At 47.5% G+C, this 17,606-nt stretch overlaps 1 protein-coding gene across 1 annotated transcript in view; it reads right to left on the bottom strand.

Moving 5' to 3' along the window:
* Positions 1 to 471: 471 nt before the first annotated feature.
* mcu (mitochondrial calcium uniporter) overlaps positions 472 to 17,606 on the bottom strand; it is a 52,802-nt gene continuing 35,667 nt past the window's right edge. Inside the window, exons 3-9 of the mRNA XM_049007886.1 lie at positions 11,132 to 11,201; positions 8,173 to 8,343; positions 7,866 to 7,970; positions 7,541 to 7,701; positions 7,190 to 7,393; positions 6,953 to 7,069; positions 472 to 3,825 (exon numbers count right to left, since the gene is read on the bottom strand). Coding sequence (XP_048863843.1) covers positions 3,745 to 3,825; positions 6,953 to 7,069; positions 7,190 to 7,393; positions 7,541 to 7,701; positions 7,866 to 7,970; positions 8,173 to 8,343; positions 11,132 to 11,201 — 909 coding nt within the window. The 3' untranslated portion in view covers positions 472 to 3,744. The remainder of the gene's footprint in view (positions 3,826 to 6,952; positions 7,070 to 7,189; positions 7,394 to 7,540; positions 7,702 to 7,865; positions 7,971 to 8,172; positions 8,344 to 11,131; positions 11,202 to 17,606) is intronic.

The following is a 17,606-nucleotide window of genomic DNA, read 5'->3' on the forward strand; positions in this document are numbered from 1 at the left end:
AGAGAAGGGGGAGCTAAGGAGAGTGAGGCTGCCTGAAGACAAACACACGAGCGACGAAGGGCTAAAGATGGACTGTGGCAGTTGGCTTTCTGGAACGACAGACAGGTCCTATCTCAGGAGGATGTTGGTCAGATACAGGAAACAGCGGAGGCCAAGGATGACTGGAGAAGCAGGTCAAGGCGGCAGTGTCCAAACCGGGAGCTCTGTCCTGTAAACACAGGAGCCTGGAACACCATTAAGGTAAACGTCAGTCATACTAAAGAGTGCCAGAGCACAAGGCATGGAGAGGCTCTGTGGTGATGCACTGGCATCTTCCCCAGGGTATACTCCCGCCCCATGCCCTGTATCACCTGGTACAGGCTCTAAGAGCCCACTTTGTGTGACCGGGATACTGGGTTAGGCATCTCAAATCATCAGGTGGGTGAGATTTCAAGGGATAGTGCCAAGAACAAAATACCACACAACAAAGTATTCCAAAAACTGGATAAGTATTTTATTGATAACTGAATTACATTTCTCTTTTATACATATTTCATAAATGATACAGGATTTTACATTGTTTAAATTCTGTTTTTCATCTCAATAAACATTACAGCATCCAATGCCAACAGAAGAAATGGAACGGGGATCCCAACGAAAAGCAAACGATGAAACCTTACATCCTGCTTCGTTCGCTTTTTCGTTTTATCATCTTTGTGCACGTAAACAGGATTCGACTTTAAAATGATGCACACACCAAAGCTTAAAACAAGAAACCTCAACTAAAAAGGGGCTTTAAAAGGATGATAATAGGATGGTAAAAGAAACTGGGGGGGGGGGGGGGGGGGGGGGACGGACGGACGTGCACACCTTGGTTTGTACTGCATGCTCTCTGAAGGAGCTTAGCATCTGAATCCCAGGACTCAGAGGCGTCCATGCCCACAGACAGACGGACAGATGGACGAAGAAGGGAGGACAGAACTGGACAGGCTGGCCCCACTTTACCCCAACAACCCTTATGCAGAGTGGAGGGAGTCTGCTAAGAGGCAGCCAGCTTTGCCTGGGACGCTGTGCTGGTGTATTGTGAAGCAGCCCCAGTCGATGCCCCACACACACGAGTCCATCTTTCTGCAGAGAAATGCTCCTAAATCAATTTGGTAACTCTATTAGGTTTTTCTAAATAATTTTTTTCCCCATGTAAACATACATTCATGCAACACCCGCTTTAGAATAAATCCCTATATTTTGATATATTCTCATTTAGAAAAAGGAAGAAAAAAGGAAAAATGAATGAAAACGTGACTGAGTGATGGAAATGTCAGTGAGGCAGGAGAACGTTCTCCCTCTGACCAATTGGAACTGGTGAACGTCCCTCCCCAGCAGGCTGGGGCCAACTGACAGCTGTTTGGGCTAAAAAGGGGTTCATTTCAGAATGCATTAGGAGCAAGAAGACAAAGGGCCACACACTTTCTCACACCCTCAACATGCACCTGTACTCCCTCCCAACATGCATAAATGCAGAGTCACCAATCTCGTATTTCCCAAACTGCTTCATGTTTATACCTCCTTCCAAACGGAAACGAAAGGCTCTGACAAACCAGCTGAGTTTGTTGCTGTGCGTTTAAAGGCCACATCTGCATGAACTGGGACATGGGAGAGAGGACGGAGTTTCCATATTCCGGAAGCGGTGCCAAGCTGATCTGACAGCCTTCCTCAGAGCACAAACAGAGCTTTGGTGACATGCACAGAAATATGAACAGGCAGAATGAATATGGAGCGCCCTCTAGCTGCCGGGGGTGTCCAGCGAGCATGTCGCTGGGACAATGAAGACAAGGACCAAACTTGCAACATTGCAGACACCTGCCAGCGCAGATCCCACTCCGGCACTAAAAGATGTGCATTTAGCTGAACGGCTTCCCTTCTAGAAGACCAACGGCAAGGCCACTCAGAATTCTCATCACAGATTCCTCATTATGCCACTACAGAAATTCCTCTGTGCATTTTAAATAAACCTACCCCCCCCCAAACCTATTTAATCTAAAAATTCATAAATCTATTTAGCATACGAATGCATAACTTCATCTCCTTTTAGCGAAATTCATCTGGATATCGGAAAAGTCACGGCTTCAATGTTTGCGAAAGCCTTCTGATTAATCTAATGCATTTTAATTTGATGTTGATTTAACTTTACTTTTACAACAGTGGGATGAAGTGGGGGGGGGGGTTTCCATTTCATCAGAGACCCCTGTTATCTGGAACACTGCGCTCTCGATATCACATCCCGGTTAGCCACACACACACAGAAAACACTGCCGACCACCACTCTCCAGTTCCTCTATTCCAATCAAACGCGCTGGTTGAGCTTACAGGTGAGGCTGGCAGAGACCAGAGGGGTCGCTGCCCCTTTACTCGTAAAATTAAGGGTAAAAAGTAAACACCCTGTTCCTCCCCTCCCCCCTGCCAGTAATCTGACAGCTCAAATTATTATTCCTAATGGCACTGATGCGTGCGTGTGACATCTTCACATGCATGTCACACTGCGCCCTCGGATTTGGTGGCAGCGAGGCACTATGGGAAACATAGCTAAAGTAGCAATTGTCAAAACAGCCTGTGACAGCAGCACTTGTTGGTATTGGATGAAACTTGGAGTGGTGGAAATTTTAACAGTATCCCTGAACACAAAAAAGCTTAACACTGCCCACACTGAAGCAGACAGTGCAGGAAAATGTAACTTTTAATATAATAAAATGTGTGGTGAAAAAATCTGCATTGCAGGGCGGTTCCTTATGAATGAGGCCATGCTGACGGTGATGCATGGTGAGCCTTTGATACGCTGTGCGTGTCTGAATGAGAAACAAAAGACGACCAGGATAAAATGTTGTGTTTCATTACTCTGATATATATATTCTCTTAACAAAGTTATTATGGCTTTTAAAATAAAAAGTGCCAAAAATTCTTTTTTGGAATAATCAAACACACAGTGATGTTTTACCGGCAGTACTCTCAGGGCGCACTTGAGAGAGGGTCCGTACAGGAAGTCAGAGACAGGAAGTCAGTGTTGCAGCGGTTATGAGCGCCGCCCCAGTGGTGGAGACAGGGGCATGACACTATCCATCCTCAACCCCACCCAGGGGCGTATGTGCACATAGGGTGGCAAGGGTGACAGTTGTTAGTTTAGCCACCTACTTCATTCCACGCTTTCAGCCCCCAAGTATGAAGCCATTGTAGACCTTTAACATCCACAATATGATCACATGTGCAGCTGTGGGGGGGGGCGGGGAGGGGGGAGAGAGGGGCAGGGGAGGCGTTCCAAAACATGGGGCACCTCTTCAACAAACACCCATCCGTTCCTTGAAGAGGAAGAAGGGGTGATAGGCACCCGCCTCTGTGACATTCTCCTACGCCCAAACGGATCACATCCCATGGTGATCCATGCTTCCTGCTCGCCGCTGCGCTGCTCCCGTCTTCTTCTGCCACATCGTGAACAGTGACGCCACCTCTTCAGCTCCTTGGTAAATCAGTATCGTGTTCCTCTTTTGAGAAAATGACCAGTTTATGTTTTTGGTACCTCCCCTCTTCCTGTGTTGTTTATTTTATTCTGTTTCCAGTCAAAAGATTAAAAAGTAGAATTCAAAAAAAAAAGAAAGAAAAAAATTCCCTAGATTCTGAAATAATGTCAGAGGTGGGAAGTGGGAGAGTGAGAAAGAATAAAAGAGGGAAAGAAAAAAAAAATGATACGGGAGAGGAGGGAGGGATCCCTTCCCATCAATCCTTGCTGGCCACAATCTGCTGAATGGGAAGCTGTAGCTGGAGGGGGTCGCGCAAGCGTTTCAGGTCCAACTCCGCCTGTACGAGGAAAGCGAGGGAGGAGAGAGGAGAAGGGAAAGAGAGGGATGGAGTGAGGACAGACAGACAGGAGGGAGGGGAGAAGAGAGAGAGAGGGGATGAGGTGAAGGAGTGGTGAAGTGAGAGGGGGGCGAAGGAAGACAGGCAAGATAGGAGGGAGGAGACAACAGAGGAGGAGATGAGAGAGGGATGATGGAAAAGAAAAGATAAGGGAGATGGATGTGGGAAAGATGGAAAGAGGCAGAGGTGCGAGAAGACGGAGGAGAGTGTCAAGCAGCAGAACGATAAGAGGGGAATGACAGAAAGAAGAGAAGGGAGGAAGAAAAGTAGAATAATACAGAAAGATTAGAAGTAGTAGAGTGACTCACTCCATATTTATTGACAGCCTTTCTCAACAGTAAGTGAAGAGTAACTGCTCAGTACACTACAGGCCATACTATCCCACTATACGACAGGCCATACTATACCACTATACTATGAGCCATACTATACTACAGGCCATACCACTCAGACTCTGGAAATCACAGCTCCTTCCTTTCTCTCACGATGACACCGTTTCATCTTCAGCAACATGGTAAAAGACTGCGCTGGCTATTCACTGGCTCTTTACCCGCCACAGATGTCAGCAAAGAAAAGGAAGGAGCAATTGAGGCAGCAAAGCTGTACCAAGAGGGACGTACTAAGCGTTATCAATCTATGGCAGGACAAGAGTGACAGTGAGATCTGGGAAGATCTCTGTGAAACTGAACCCTGTGAAAAACCTTACAATGACCACAGCACAGGAGAATGAAGGGCTGACAAGTTAATGCTGAACAACACAACTGAAAATGACATCCTGCCTCTTACTCTGGCCTAAATTGGTACAGAGTTGTCTCCATTACAGGGGCAAAGAGCTCACAATCAGCTTCCCTTTAACAAGCTAGAGAGAACAGATTACACATTTTATAAGTGAGTATAATCAAGGAGCCAAATGAGGTAGTATATGGGATTTCAAGTCAGATGGCCATAAAAAAAAAACCTTCAAAATGTAAAACCATCTGAACATTTGTCCAATTAACTTGGTATATAACTTACATTAGGACAACATTTCCAAAAAATGGTCACTTTCTTCACATATTCAGTTGAATTTAACACTGAAAAGTGAGTGTGACTGATTAATACATGGTTTATAAACTACATTTTAAAATGTGGATATAACCAATGGGGTTGCAATATACATGTCACAGTTGCACAGGGTAAAATGTGGGTCACTGGCAAGGGATCAAAACCACTCAGGTGCCACAGAATGACTTTAAGGATGCAAGTCAGGGGTGTGAAGCTGCAGTCCTGGGGGGCCGGAGCCCAGTAGCTTAGCTCTTTCCCTGTTCCACCACAAATGAGCTGTGTGGCAATTAGCGCAAGGAGTTGAATCAGGTGTGTTAAACGTGGGGAAACTCAAAAATGTGCCGCGACCCCCCAGGACTGCAGTTTGACAGCCCTGATGTAAGTGTATTAATGAATGTGGCAGGCTTGGTCCACTGACAGGACAGCATTCCCTGTTTCGGGTGCTCAGTCTGCGTTTCCAGAATGCAGAGCATGAGAGCAGAGCAGGCGGCTGCTAGAGGAGCGAATAAGCAGCATGAACCGACAGCCTGTAATTGGCTGGCCATGTCCTAATTCATCTAAATGAAAGCATCAGACACAGCTGAGAGGGGCTAATTGCAAAGACTAAGAGGAGGCGCAAACGTGGGCCGGCATACACACTCACTCACTCAAAGCAGAAAATCTCAGATTTACTTTTACCATGAAATGCAAACTGCTTTAATACAGAACAAATTGCCCATTTGAAATATTTGCCGCGTAGCCAGAGAATGGACCACACAGAGTTCAGGTGATGGAGAAGAATGGGCAGCGCAGAAAGTTCACGTGTGTCAAAATGACGGAGATGGATGCCTGTCAGCGGTACCTAATCCCTGGATCAGCTGTACAAAATGCTGCCTGGACAAATCCTTAGACGTACCCTTAGAATAACAGGTCCAATCGAGCCGATGGATTTCAAAGAAAATAAAATCCACTACGGATTCATCCCAGGAAAAAGCCAGGAAGAGCAATGGAAGGAAATAAAGTAACGGGAACCTGACAGATAACAGCAAAGGCCAAAGCTCGGGGAGACTAACTCCGCACTTTTATGCAGAGCTAAAGTTCCCCCTTATAAATGACATCATTTCACTGAGAGAGAGGGGAACCTTTAGATATGGAGGGTGGAAAAATCCATGAACAGCTGATAGGCCAACCTAGGACTGAAAAAATATTCTCGTCTCTTTTTAGGATTTGGAGAATATCCAGGGGTCCATAAAATTTATGAAAATAAAACTGGGCTGTGTGTGCAGCTCTGAATGTGAAAAGAGGCGTGAGAACAGTCCCTCCTGTCCAAAAAGTTAGAAAAAGTAAACAGCTGAGAGGCAATCAAACAGGAGAAAGAGAAGCCCTGCAGCTGGGTCCAGCGCCTTCTCATCGCTGCCTGTGGAAGCCCCAGCCTGGGGGGTGGTGGGCAGCTACGGACACACCACTGCTTCATTTCCAGGGTATTAACTCTTCATAACATCTACCACTTAATGCCCAAAAACACACATACATGCATACAGGGGAAAAAACCTCAATAAGAAGCTTTTCTGTCTGCATCACAGGATTTCCTAAGAGCGGCTCTCCTTGTATGACAGCGTGCCGGAAAAGCAGCCCCTGCAGCCAATTCTGCTGATACGCATCATAAAGGCAGAATTTCATGTGTTTGTAGACTAACCCATTGGTCCCCTTACTTATCGTTTTAGCCAACCAGAATTACTGGTACAGTGCATCTTAACAGGCTGTGATTTACCCAGAATTGTGTTATGACCCTCCCCAGGACATGCGGTATAAAACGGATGAATCTAGATTTTAAGAGTCATATTCCACACTTGATCTGAAGGGCAGTACTTTAGACCGTGGGGGGAGACCCAGGGAGAATGCGGGCAGAATGTATAAACCTCGCACTCATAGCCTGACCTGGGTCTCTCCAACTCCGAGACTGAGCGATGATTCTGCTCTGTTAGCCACCATGCTACAGCTACGGTTATGGGGAGAGGGGGTGGGGGTGCTGTCCTCGGAATACCTCGGCGATGGCGTCCTTTAACTTGTTGTACTTCTCAACATCAAAGCGGGTCCTCTTTACTCCCTTGTGGAAGAAGAGTAGGTACTGCCGGTCTCTGGCGTCAGGATAGATGTATTCCTGGTAGAGCAGAAGAGAGGTCAGGGTGCTGGCATGTTGTAGCGTAGGACAGAGGAAGGTCACTACGGACATGCAGAGGCGCGTGTAAAGACGGCCGGCCGGCCAGCTACAGCCGCTCACCTGACGCGTGAGCACAAAGTAGGCGTACATGGCCATAGCGGTGCCATAAGTGATGAAGTAGGTGACCGGCTCCATGATGTCCCAGGAATACTCCCACCAGGTGAGGCGTGCCAGGATGCCAAACTGGGTGGCCATGTACGCCATACCCCCCCACAGCACCCAGGTGGTCCTGCGCTCCGCCTTCCGGCTCAGCTCCTCCTTTATCTGTCGTCCAATCACAACGACTCACATTCACGCTGACTGACACTGAAATCTAAATCAAGTCGCCCTCCACCAATTGCAAAATCAGGTCTACGTCCCTATAATAATACAAATTATTCTAAGGAGTCTAAAAGAACCAGGCAGTGGCACCTTTTCCAGGGGGCGGAGTTGTGAATTCAAGTCTTCCAGTCGTCCAATCAGCTCGCGCTCTTTAGTCAGCTGATGTTCCTCAATGCGTAGGGTAGTGTAGAGTTGCTGGACTAAGAACTTCACGTCGTTCAACCTCTCCGCCTCTTCGTGCGCTAGGAGCTCTGAGACACACGCATGAAGTTCACACATGCACGGACACAGAACAGAGGGAGATATTTGAGACTGCAAAGTAAATAGTGCTCCGACATACAGCGTCTTTCTAAAGTATTAGTAAATTTGTGCAAGAAAATGTCTGGAAGGCCGCTAAGGCATCAGCACAGCTCACCTCTCCGGGGGGGCCGCACCACGTGTGTGGTGTCGTTGATGAGCAGCTTGAAGTCGTCCAGCAGCAGGATGTCGATCCCCGTGGAGGAGGCTACTCTCACACCGTCTAAAAAAGGGGGCGGCAGGACAGGCGGTTGGCTGGAGGTTCACAGCTATGCTAGAGAGTAGCTAAATTTGCAGAGAACAGCTGCTAATAGACATAATAAATACTGAAAAGGCCCTTTCATAAGGAGCGGCAAACTGGCGGCATTTTGCCAGCTGCGCTACAGTGAATGTACTTCAGCAAGCATTCGGACAGACGGGGTTACCCATGGAGTAGATGGCGACGCGGTCGATGCCCCGGTCCTCTGCTTGCAGCTGCTGCAGGAATACGCCCACGGAGTCGCTGAGCGGCTTCAGGGTGAACTGGCAACGTTCCCGCCGTGAAGGCAGGCAGACCGACATCACAGGGAGCCCGTTCTGATACATTACAGTCACCTCTGACAAAGGAGGAGGAGGGACAGAGAAAAAGGAAGTTAACGACAAATTTAAATGGACCAGAGCGTCACACAGCAATAACAAATATGACCAGCAGATGGTGCTGCAACAGTTGTACACCAGGACCCTTGAGGAGGACAGGCTTTGTACGCGTGATCAAAGACTACCCCATGCCCCATAGGTCTCTGTCATCCCCTAACCATCCCAACACCCAACAAACCTACATCTTAATCCACTCCACCTGTAGCTGTACCTCAATCCTTTAAATCAACCTGGGTCATCAAATGATAAAATCTGTGGAGTCCACCATCCCTTCCCTGCGTGATTAGAGCGACGCAGCCCATTCGGCACTTGGAAGAGGACACGATGCAGAAAAAAAAGCAGAACACCGAGTACACCTTATCACCTGGTCCAGCAGAATCATCATCCCGTCAGAATAAAAATACCATTCGTCAAGGGTTGCCAGATCAGCTGACGTCTCCCTAGATACGAACTGCTCGGACCGAACAGTAACACTGGCAAGTGATTCTGGCTCACGCTCACTTCCCTCCATCTGCCAAACAGCTATGAGTGGTGGGTGGTATGAAGTATGAAACAGTAAAAATAAGCAGTTGTCTGTAACAGGATCATTTATCAGGCGTAATTAGCTGCAATGGCAGGGCCACCTTAAAGGGTTGTATGCTGCCAGCATCGCAGTGGCAGCCTCTCCAACCTCCTGGGCGGCAGGACCGGCTGACCAATCACAGGGCCGAAAGCCTCAATGCTGCAGAGAGCTCAGCCTGCTCTCTCTATTCACCTGAACCACACAGTCTGTCCATAAACCAAACACACACAATCGCAGGGGCTCAACTCCCAACTAAAAAGCCTCTGAAATAGCAAACTGCATTTCAGCACCAAGTCTAAAAAAATACAGACAGGTTATGAACGAGATCTATTTTACTCTCACCGTCTAAGATGAATTTGCAATCAAGTCAGAAAAAATAATAAAGTACATAATAATAATAATAATTATTATTATTATACAGTAGTGATGCGCCGATAAGGAAATAAGGAAATTCCTGGCTGATACCAATAGGTGATTATTTCAAAAACTGAGATTCCGACTGTTTGGGAGATTTTGCTTTAATAAATTGAAAGGAACACTCCAACAAAATAATAAAAAAAATATTGTTTGTTAAATAAAAATAAAATAACTCTGGCTTGCAAGTCTCAGAGCACTGTATTCAACTGTATACATTTTACTGTATATATCTATAGCATTTATAACAGAGAAGGTTGATCATCAAGTGAAATAAACTCCATAACTTTCCTGAGTAATAATGGCTTTTGATTTCACACCGTCTGCCCAAATTCGCTTGTGTTACGGACAGACTAGTGTTATTCGGCAGTACTGCAGTCTTTGTTTTTCAGAAACTTTTCAGACTCTTCACTGTCCTGCCTTAAGGTGTGCGATCAAATTTGTTGTGCTGAAACGTTTATTAGTAGGTCCTTGCCTTTAGCAGAGTAAGAGTTTCCAAATTGTTTTTTAAAAACGTTTAAATAATTCTGCATCGCAGAAATTTTTCTGACCGTTTAGTACACAGATGTGCAAAGCAATATGGGACACCATTTTAAAGGGGATTATCGCCAGTAAATATCGGCTCATTTTCAATCGTCGACCGATGCCCGATTATTGCTGTATCGGTCGATATCAATACCAATCCGGTGCATTTCTATACCGTAATAATAGAAGTAACTACGTATGATGCTGCACTGAACCTCGAGCCAATGAACCTCTGAAGCTGTGCAATGTTGTCACGAGTGTCCCAAAGTGGCGTGTGCATTCATCATTATGGAATATTGTATTTATCCTGAACGCTTAATATAACAGGCATTATGCTACTCTGCTCGCAAGTATGATTTGTCCGCAAGTTGGATGTTCTTAACCAAGGGGCTACTTGTAACGGTTTTTGTGCGACACATGAGTGTTGACAGGCGGCACGCTGAGATTCTTCTGCTGGATAACATCCAAAAAGGCTCAGCGATTCATTCTAAGCGCAAAAGCACTGCACAACACGAGGAGTGACAGATGCTTATTTTCGGAGCAGTGAACTGTCGCTCCCAATTAATGAATCACCGTTGAGCTCTGATTGCACTTCACGCTACAGGAAGAGGTACCCCCCCATAGTGAACAGGCTCTCGGCCATACACTCCTCCCGGCCCCCCAGTGCGGGGGCCCTGCCTTCAAACACCCATGAATGAATGGCTGTCGGGGAACTCCCGTGAAACGATCCAACCCATTAAACTGAAACAGAATCCAGCATCCAGTCAGAGAGGAGATCTCCCTCCCTCCTGCAGGCGAGGGGAGGGGAGGGTGGGACAGAGTTCAGGCCCCCCCACGTAAGAGCTCACTCTGGCTTGACAAAGCCACCATAAGCAGTGCACACTAACAAAATCAGGCCACACAGCAAGAGTGTCAGCTCTTTGTTTAGGCTTCCCCTCCCTTTGGAGGACATTGGAAAAATGGCATTACTTTGGAGCCGACGGCTGCTTCGCATGACCAGTGTGCACATGACCAGTTAGTTATCGGCATGACATCACAGGCAAATCAGCTGTACGAAGCAACAATGGCTGAGCAGAACTGCCAAGATATGGGAGGTCATATGGCTTTCATGGAATTCACAATAAATCCTAAAATAATCAGAACATAAAGAAAGCTTAAAAAGATTGGTATTTGGGGCATCAAGTTTGTGTTCATCTGAACGCACTTTTTCCTTTATGTTCTCGGGGTGGTGCAGTACAATGACTCACCTTCAGGTGGCGTTGCAACAGAAGAGCACAGCAGTCTCTGGGCCTGCCATGTAGGGATACTTTTCCAAGCCTGAAGTGGGAAGGAAGGAAGGAAAGAGAGAGAGAGAATTACATCAGCAATGTTTGGAAGGGAAGAAAACAAAAACACTCCTTGACAACCAGACACACACACACACACACACACACACACACACACACACACACACACACACACACACACACACACACACACACACACACACACACACACACACACACAGAGTCTCTCTATCACAGAAACTCCAATAGCAGGGTGGCGTGTATTGTCTTGTTCACATACCCATGGCCACACCCTATACACGCGTTGCTTGCCTGGCCTTTTAAGGAAAAATGTGACACACACACACACAGCTGTGGGACACCCACTCATAACCACATCACGCAATGAAATATGAATGACCAAAGGTTAACCGTCTGGAATGTCGACATGCCAGGCTTCCCGGCAGCAGGATTAACGACTGGCTCGCCGCACCAGGGCTCAGCACAGCCTCTGCCATTCCCGTCCGCCATAAAAAGACAAAATATTAAAAACCGCCCCTACACAGCTCCTCTTTCCTCTGGCCAGCACTGCTCTCCGCATAAGCAGCGGGGTGGAAGCTGCTCATGGACAGCCAGGAGAGGTACCAGTCAAGTTTTTAGCTCGCTCGGCTCGTGCCCTTGAAGCAGCCAGAGAGCTCCGCCCTCAAACTGCCCCACAGGATGCTGGGATGGCGGCTATTTGGGGGTGCGGTGTTACAGTACGCCAACAGGAAGTGTGTTCACTGGGGAAGGGTCTAGTACTTCCTGTCAACAAACAGGAAGCTGTAAGACTTCAAGTATCCCTGCAGTCTGCTGAGGTGTTAAATGTGACCGAAAGAAATAGCATGAAAAGCATGTGGGTCAACACAGATACATTTATGGCAGACGCTCAGTTGTCTGGGTTTGCTGCCCGCCACAACCAGCAGATGCATTTACTCCTTCCGCCCTTTCATACAGGCCTCTTTATAAACCTCACTGTGCCCTGACCCAGACGGCGCTGATCGTACCCCCTCACACCTGCCACACAGCGAGGTCACCTAGACCACTTGAGCAAAGTGAAATCTCTCACACATCCTGCGCCAATCAACTCAAATACAGAAGCTGAAGGTAAGGAGGTCTGACAGATAAAGTACCAAAGTTGACAGCAATAAGACCCAATCCTTCTGACAAACCAGAACACCTATGCTGGCCTAAGGGCCTCCGATGGACCACGTTTACCCCCCAGCTGGTCCATGTCCCCGAGCAAGCTGATCCCCCAGAGCACCAGATCCCAGACCAAGGTGCTATAAAGCAAACCTCTGCCATCCAAGGCACCCGATTCATATAGTACAACAGTCCACAGATTATCGTTCTACTTTTACCAGAAATGCTTTGCTCAGGGGCGGACAATCTTATCCCCAAAGGACTGCTGTGTGTACTGGCTTAACTAGTTTACCAAGATGTTTTTAACCTGACGGCTCATTTTTCAGCAATAAAGAAAACCTTCGTCTTTTGTGGTAGAATGGTCCTGAGGAAAGCAAACTGCTAGCCAAGTAAATGGAATCAATATGGCCGCTAGCCAATCAGGGATGAGCCCCAGCCTAGCAGTGCCTGGGACTGGCGAATCAGGTTCCATTTCTTAACTGTCAGTCAGACACTGGCCTATCACTCGCCAGCATAAGGCTTCCCACACCATCAGCGATTTCATTCAGTCCAGTCAAGCTCAGATGGTTGCCTCATCGAAAAAAGGTCATTGAGAGTGTATAGCTCTTTTCTTCTTTAGCAGTGGTAAAAGTAACTGAACCCTTTCTTAACACTGAAATGAAGGTTCCACACTGGCTAGAGGATTTACCTGCATATTACATCATGCAACGCTCACTCTCTCTCTCACATCTCTGCAGGCACAGAGAAGAAACAAATCTGCTGCTAATTCAAATTCAGTGAATATAAAACAACCTGCTGAGTATTTTGTGTCCATACATTGCAAAACCACACTCTGTGTTTTCAAAGCCCCTAACTTCCCTCATCAGCCCAAGCTCCCCAACACAACCCCCCCCCCATACATATATGCGATGACACTCCTTGACCAGCACACCATAACGTCCACAAAATAGCAGACTCACTTTAAATTATGATTCAGTTCCCTTTGCGAAAAATTTAACTGACCCTAATGAACACATGAATTATTGAAACTTTACTTCCATCTTTACACTCCAGTAATTATTAGAATTTTTCAGATAAATTCTGATGATAATTTTGTTCTTTTTGGGTACTGGAGGGTTTTAAATGAACGACGATTAAATTATGCAATTCCATGACTGTAAAAATACACCTGACAACTGTAATAATTCTGAAACATGGAGGTTGAATAAGAAATAAAAAAAAATAATAAAAACTTCCCATTTTTCCTGCTGAGGTTTCTGCACACACTTCACGATGTGAAGAGGGCCCTCGCTTGCCTGGCCGATTCCCAGCTCCAGTGCGTCCCGGCGGCTTCAGCTAAAAGCTTCATGTTTTGGCTGCAGACGCCCACAGAGATAAATGGTGTCACTTTCAGCCGCACTTCTGGCAGCTTGAAAGCCACCGTCAGCTGAACTTGGACGTCACTGGCACCGGTGCAAATGCAAGAAGCAACCAACGCGATTGAAGAATGAGAGCAGCAGACTGATCCAGCATCTGAGCGATATCCTGTACCTCTCAAACAAAATAAAACTACAGAATTGCATTTAAAATGTCAAATAAATTCCAGCCCTCCATCCATCTTCCAACTACTCATCCCGTATAAGGTTATAAGAGCCTGTCCGAAAAAGCCCGGGACAGGGGACACTGCAGGTGACATACCAGACCATCAGAGGTCCCACACACGCTCTCTATGGGTGACATACCAGACCATCAGAGGTCCCACACACGCTCTCTATGGGTGACTCAGGGAAGTCAGTGCACCCAAGGAGCCATTTTTATGGAGGAAACCAGGAAACAAACACGGCACAGGGGGAACATGGACAACTGCAAACCGGGCATTCTCCAGTGGAGTAAAAGCCGGTTTGGGGGGGGGGGGGGGGGGGTTCTGAATCCTGCAGTGACTGGTGAATCAGGCAGCTAAGTTGTGGGATTGATTTTTTCCCCTCATAGTCCAACATGCTCCTTTCAGAGGTAGCAATCAATTTGCAATCAGTCTAAATGTTTTTTTTTCCTCAATAAACAAGGCAAAAAAAGCCGTTAGATTCTAAATTGCAGCATCAGGATGAGCAAAAAGCCTCCAGTCGCCGTTGTTGGGAAAGAGCCAAGTGATGTGACTCCATGACTGGGACACAGGATCACTATTACTGGGCTTCCCCGTAACTGCCAGTGAACGCCAAGCAGCCTCCAGACCCTTTCCAACGAGGCCAGCGGTCACCAGAACTGAATTTGTTAAAGCTGCTTGATTTGGCCTTTCTACAAAATTCTGCCACGGTCAAACTGCTAAAACTCGCCATCTACTGGCCCTTGTGTTGAAAATGGAAAGGCAGCGTAACAACATAAAGGACGAGAATTTAATCGTGAGGCGGCCGCGGACATTAGCAAAACTACATTATCCAGATCTTCATAAATGAATGCTCTACATTAGATGCTGCACATGCCCTTTGGGGAACAACCCACTCTTGCATTGACAAATAAATCTGAACAGCTATAATGAAGTAGCGCAGAGTAATCGGCGTGCTGAACTTGTGTGGGTCACACTTAATCAGATAAACCTGCATGAATTTCACTAGAAGAAGGGGTTGGGATAATACAGGGCAGTAAATTAGTATGTAGATAAGGTGCCTGTGAGCTCTGTGCCCGACACGGAAAGGGAGGAACTGGACACTACAGGACTGACGTCATGCTTCAAAAGCTTACACCAGTGTTTCCCGATCCGATCCTCGGGGGCCCACAGCAGTCCACGTTTTTGCTCCCTCCCGGCTCCCTGCCAGACAGTCCACATTTACCATGCTCTGGGACGGAGCAAAAACATGGACTGTCTGTGGGTCCCTGAGGATCAGATTGGGAAACGCTGGCTTACACAAAGGAATGCACCCCTAGCAAGACTCTATGCAACTCATCCATAAAACACTCAGACACAGAAGCCCAACACCATAAGCACCAGGTACGGCCTGACTGAATAATCAGGACCGCAATGCTGACGATGGACACACACAGACACACTTACAGTTAATCTACCGTCTCCTGCAATATGAGCACAGTGAATAGGCAACCTTCAGGTTACAAGAATGCGCCTGGTCCACCATGCAACCGGCTCCCCCAAGGAACATTTCAGAGAAATGCAGGTTGCGTGCGTGTATGTGTGTGTCTGTGTGCCCCACCCTCCCAGTGAACAAACATGCTGAGCAATGCTCCACTCCCCCACAAGAACACAAGGGGGTCACCCAATGAACTGCTCAGGATTATCTATCATTGTTACGGTGTTTAACGATAACAAAGGGTCGATTACGGGCGAAGATCAATTTCTGCTTGGGACGGCATTTCGCCATTGCTGTAATTACGACTGGAAAGGCTAATCAAGCGCATTTATCATCTTCTAGACAAAAGAAGAGTTTCTAGGGATGCATAGAATCATATAGCTGTGCAGTATTTAATGCAGCCCTCTGTATGTCCTCACAGCAGCTTCCACAGTGCCTGTCAGGCGATCCCGACGTGTGAGCGAGGGAGCTAAGCCTGCAGGACACGGTGGGCAGAACTGTGGTGCATCAGGGCATATCGCAGGCAGGTTTTCAGAACGTTCCATAATGCGGCCGACTGAACCGATGATCCACGGAACCGGAAAAGTCCCTGGGCGCTGGAATAGCCATTTTCTATACGCGCGTACCTGCAATGGGGGTACCAGGCAGGAACATGTTGCGAGTCCAGTCCATCGCAGGAGAAACACGTGCACACAGTCAGACACCATGGTTTGCTCAGAGATGCTTAGAACCCAGAGAAAAGCTACATGTGGAGACCATGCGAACCACACAGAGCAGAGCAAGGGGTGGGATTTGAACACACAACCCTGCGGGTGAGGGGCCCCCCAGGGGCAGACTGAAGGAGAGAAGGGAACACTTTTAAGAAATAAAATATAAAAATTCACGAAACCTGGTAAGAACCTCACACGTCGTTTACCAGAGCATGTCAGAAAGGGAGGCAAAGCTTGTTAACGGTAAACAGGTGTGTGCTAAAGCTTCGGATGCCGGCTGGCCGTTCATCCTCGGTGAGTTAGCGGCGGGTGGGGCAGCCATATTGGAAGAGAAAAATTACTGCCTTGATGGAAATTATACGTACGGGCTTGGCGAGCCCAAAGCGGCCGGCTCAGCGCCACTCTGTCCACACAGCTGCGTTCCGGCGCGTGTGCGCATGTGCACGTCTCTCTCCCCCTGCAGTTACGCAGCCGGCTAACCGGCTTTTGCATAAATTACACTCTCAACACAGCCTCTGTGTCTGCACATGCAACAGCATGATGAATGAACTCGTGTGAGACCAAAATTTCAAACACGCGTCCACATGGGACACACTCGTGTGTTTGTCTGCATAATGCGTCTATGCAACGGAGGGCGACGCGGTGTGCGTCTGTGTATCCAAGATACGGCGCCCCCAAAGCGTACAGTCACTTAATGCATCCAATAATATTCTATGTAAGTGCTTATCCTGGTCAGGGTTGCGGGTAGTCACTGAATCGCCCCCTGAAATATTAAACAGGGAACCAGCAGAATGCATGGCAACCTTGGACTCAATGTCAACCAAATGGGCGGGTGGAGGGATGGAGAGCAGAATGAGGGCCAGGGAGAAGGGATGCAAACCAGTCGGAGATTCCACACTTTAGCCACTAACACTATTATCAGCTTTCAAAAGGGGTGTGTGTACATGTGTGTATGTGTGTGTGTGAAGGAAATATCACATCGTGAGCAGTTGGGTACATGAGGGCTCTGGATCCCACCCAGTTCTGTGCTGGGGGGGAATAGAGAGAGAAACTGCTGATCGCTGCAGCAGAGGAATCCCTAGTCTAGAGAGGGGGGTTGCCCCACTGTCTCATTCGTCACACTCTCGCTCCCTCACTCTCTCTCTCTCTCTCTGAGAGTCTCTCCCTAATTCATTTTCTCTGTATTTCCCCCTTGCACTGATTCTGCGATGCGGAGAAACCACCCCAGAGCTGCCAGCGTGTCTGAGTGTGTACTGATCGTAGCTGTCGCTTGCATACATTTCAGACACACAAAAAAACAGGACATGATCTGACAGCCTGGCAAGCTGATATTTATGCTTTAAGATACACGTTCAGAATGACGCCCTTATTAAAATCGCCCTGTACATTCACCTGCTTTTGAACAGCGCCCTCTAGCGGATCCTCCCTAGGTTCCAACATCCGCCCCCAAAAAGTCACCATCCACACACAATGACACTGCAGTTGAGGAGGGGGCCCTAATGCTTACTC

This window comes from Brienomyrus brachyistius, chromosome 3 (genome assembly GCF_023856365.1).
Source record: "Brienomyrus brachyistius isolate T26 chromosome 3, BBRACH_0.4, whole genome shotgun sequence".
NCBI classification, from domain to species: Eukaryota; Metazoa; Chordata; class Actinopteri; order Osteoglossiformes; family Mormyridae; genus Brienomyrus; species Brienomyrus brachyistius.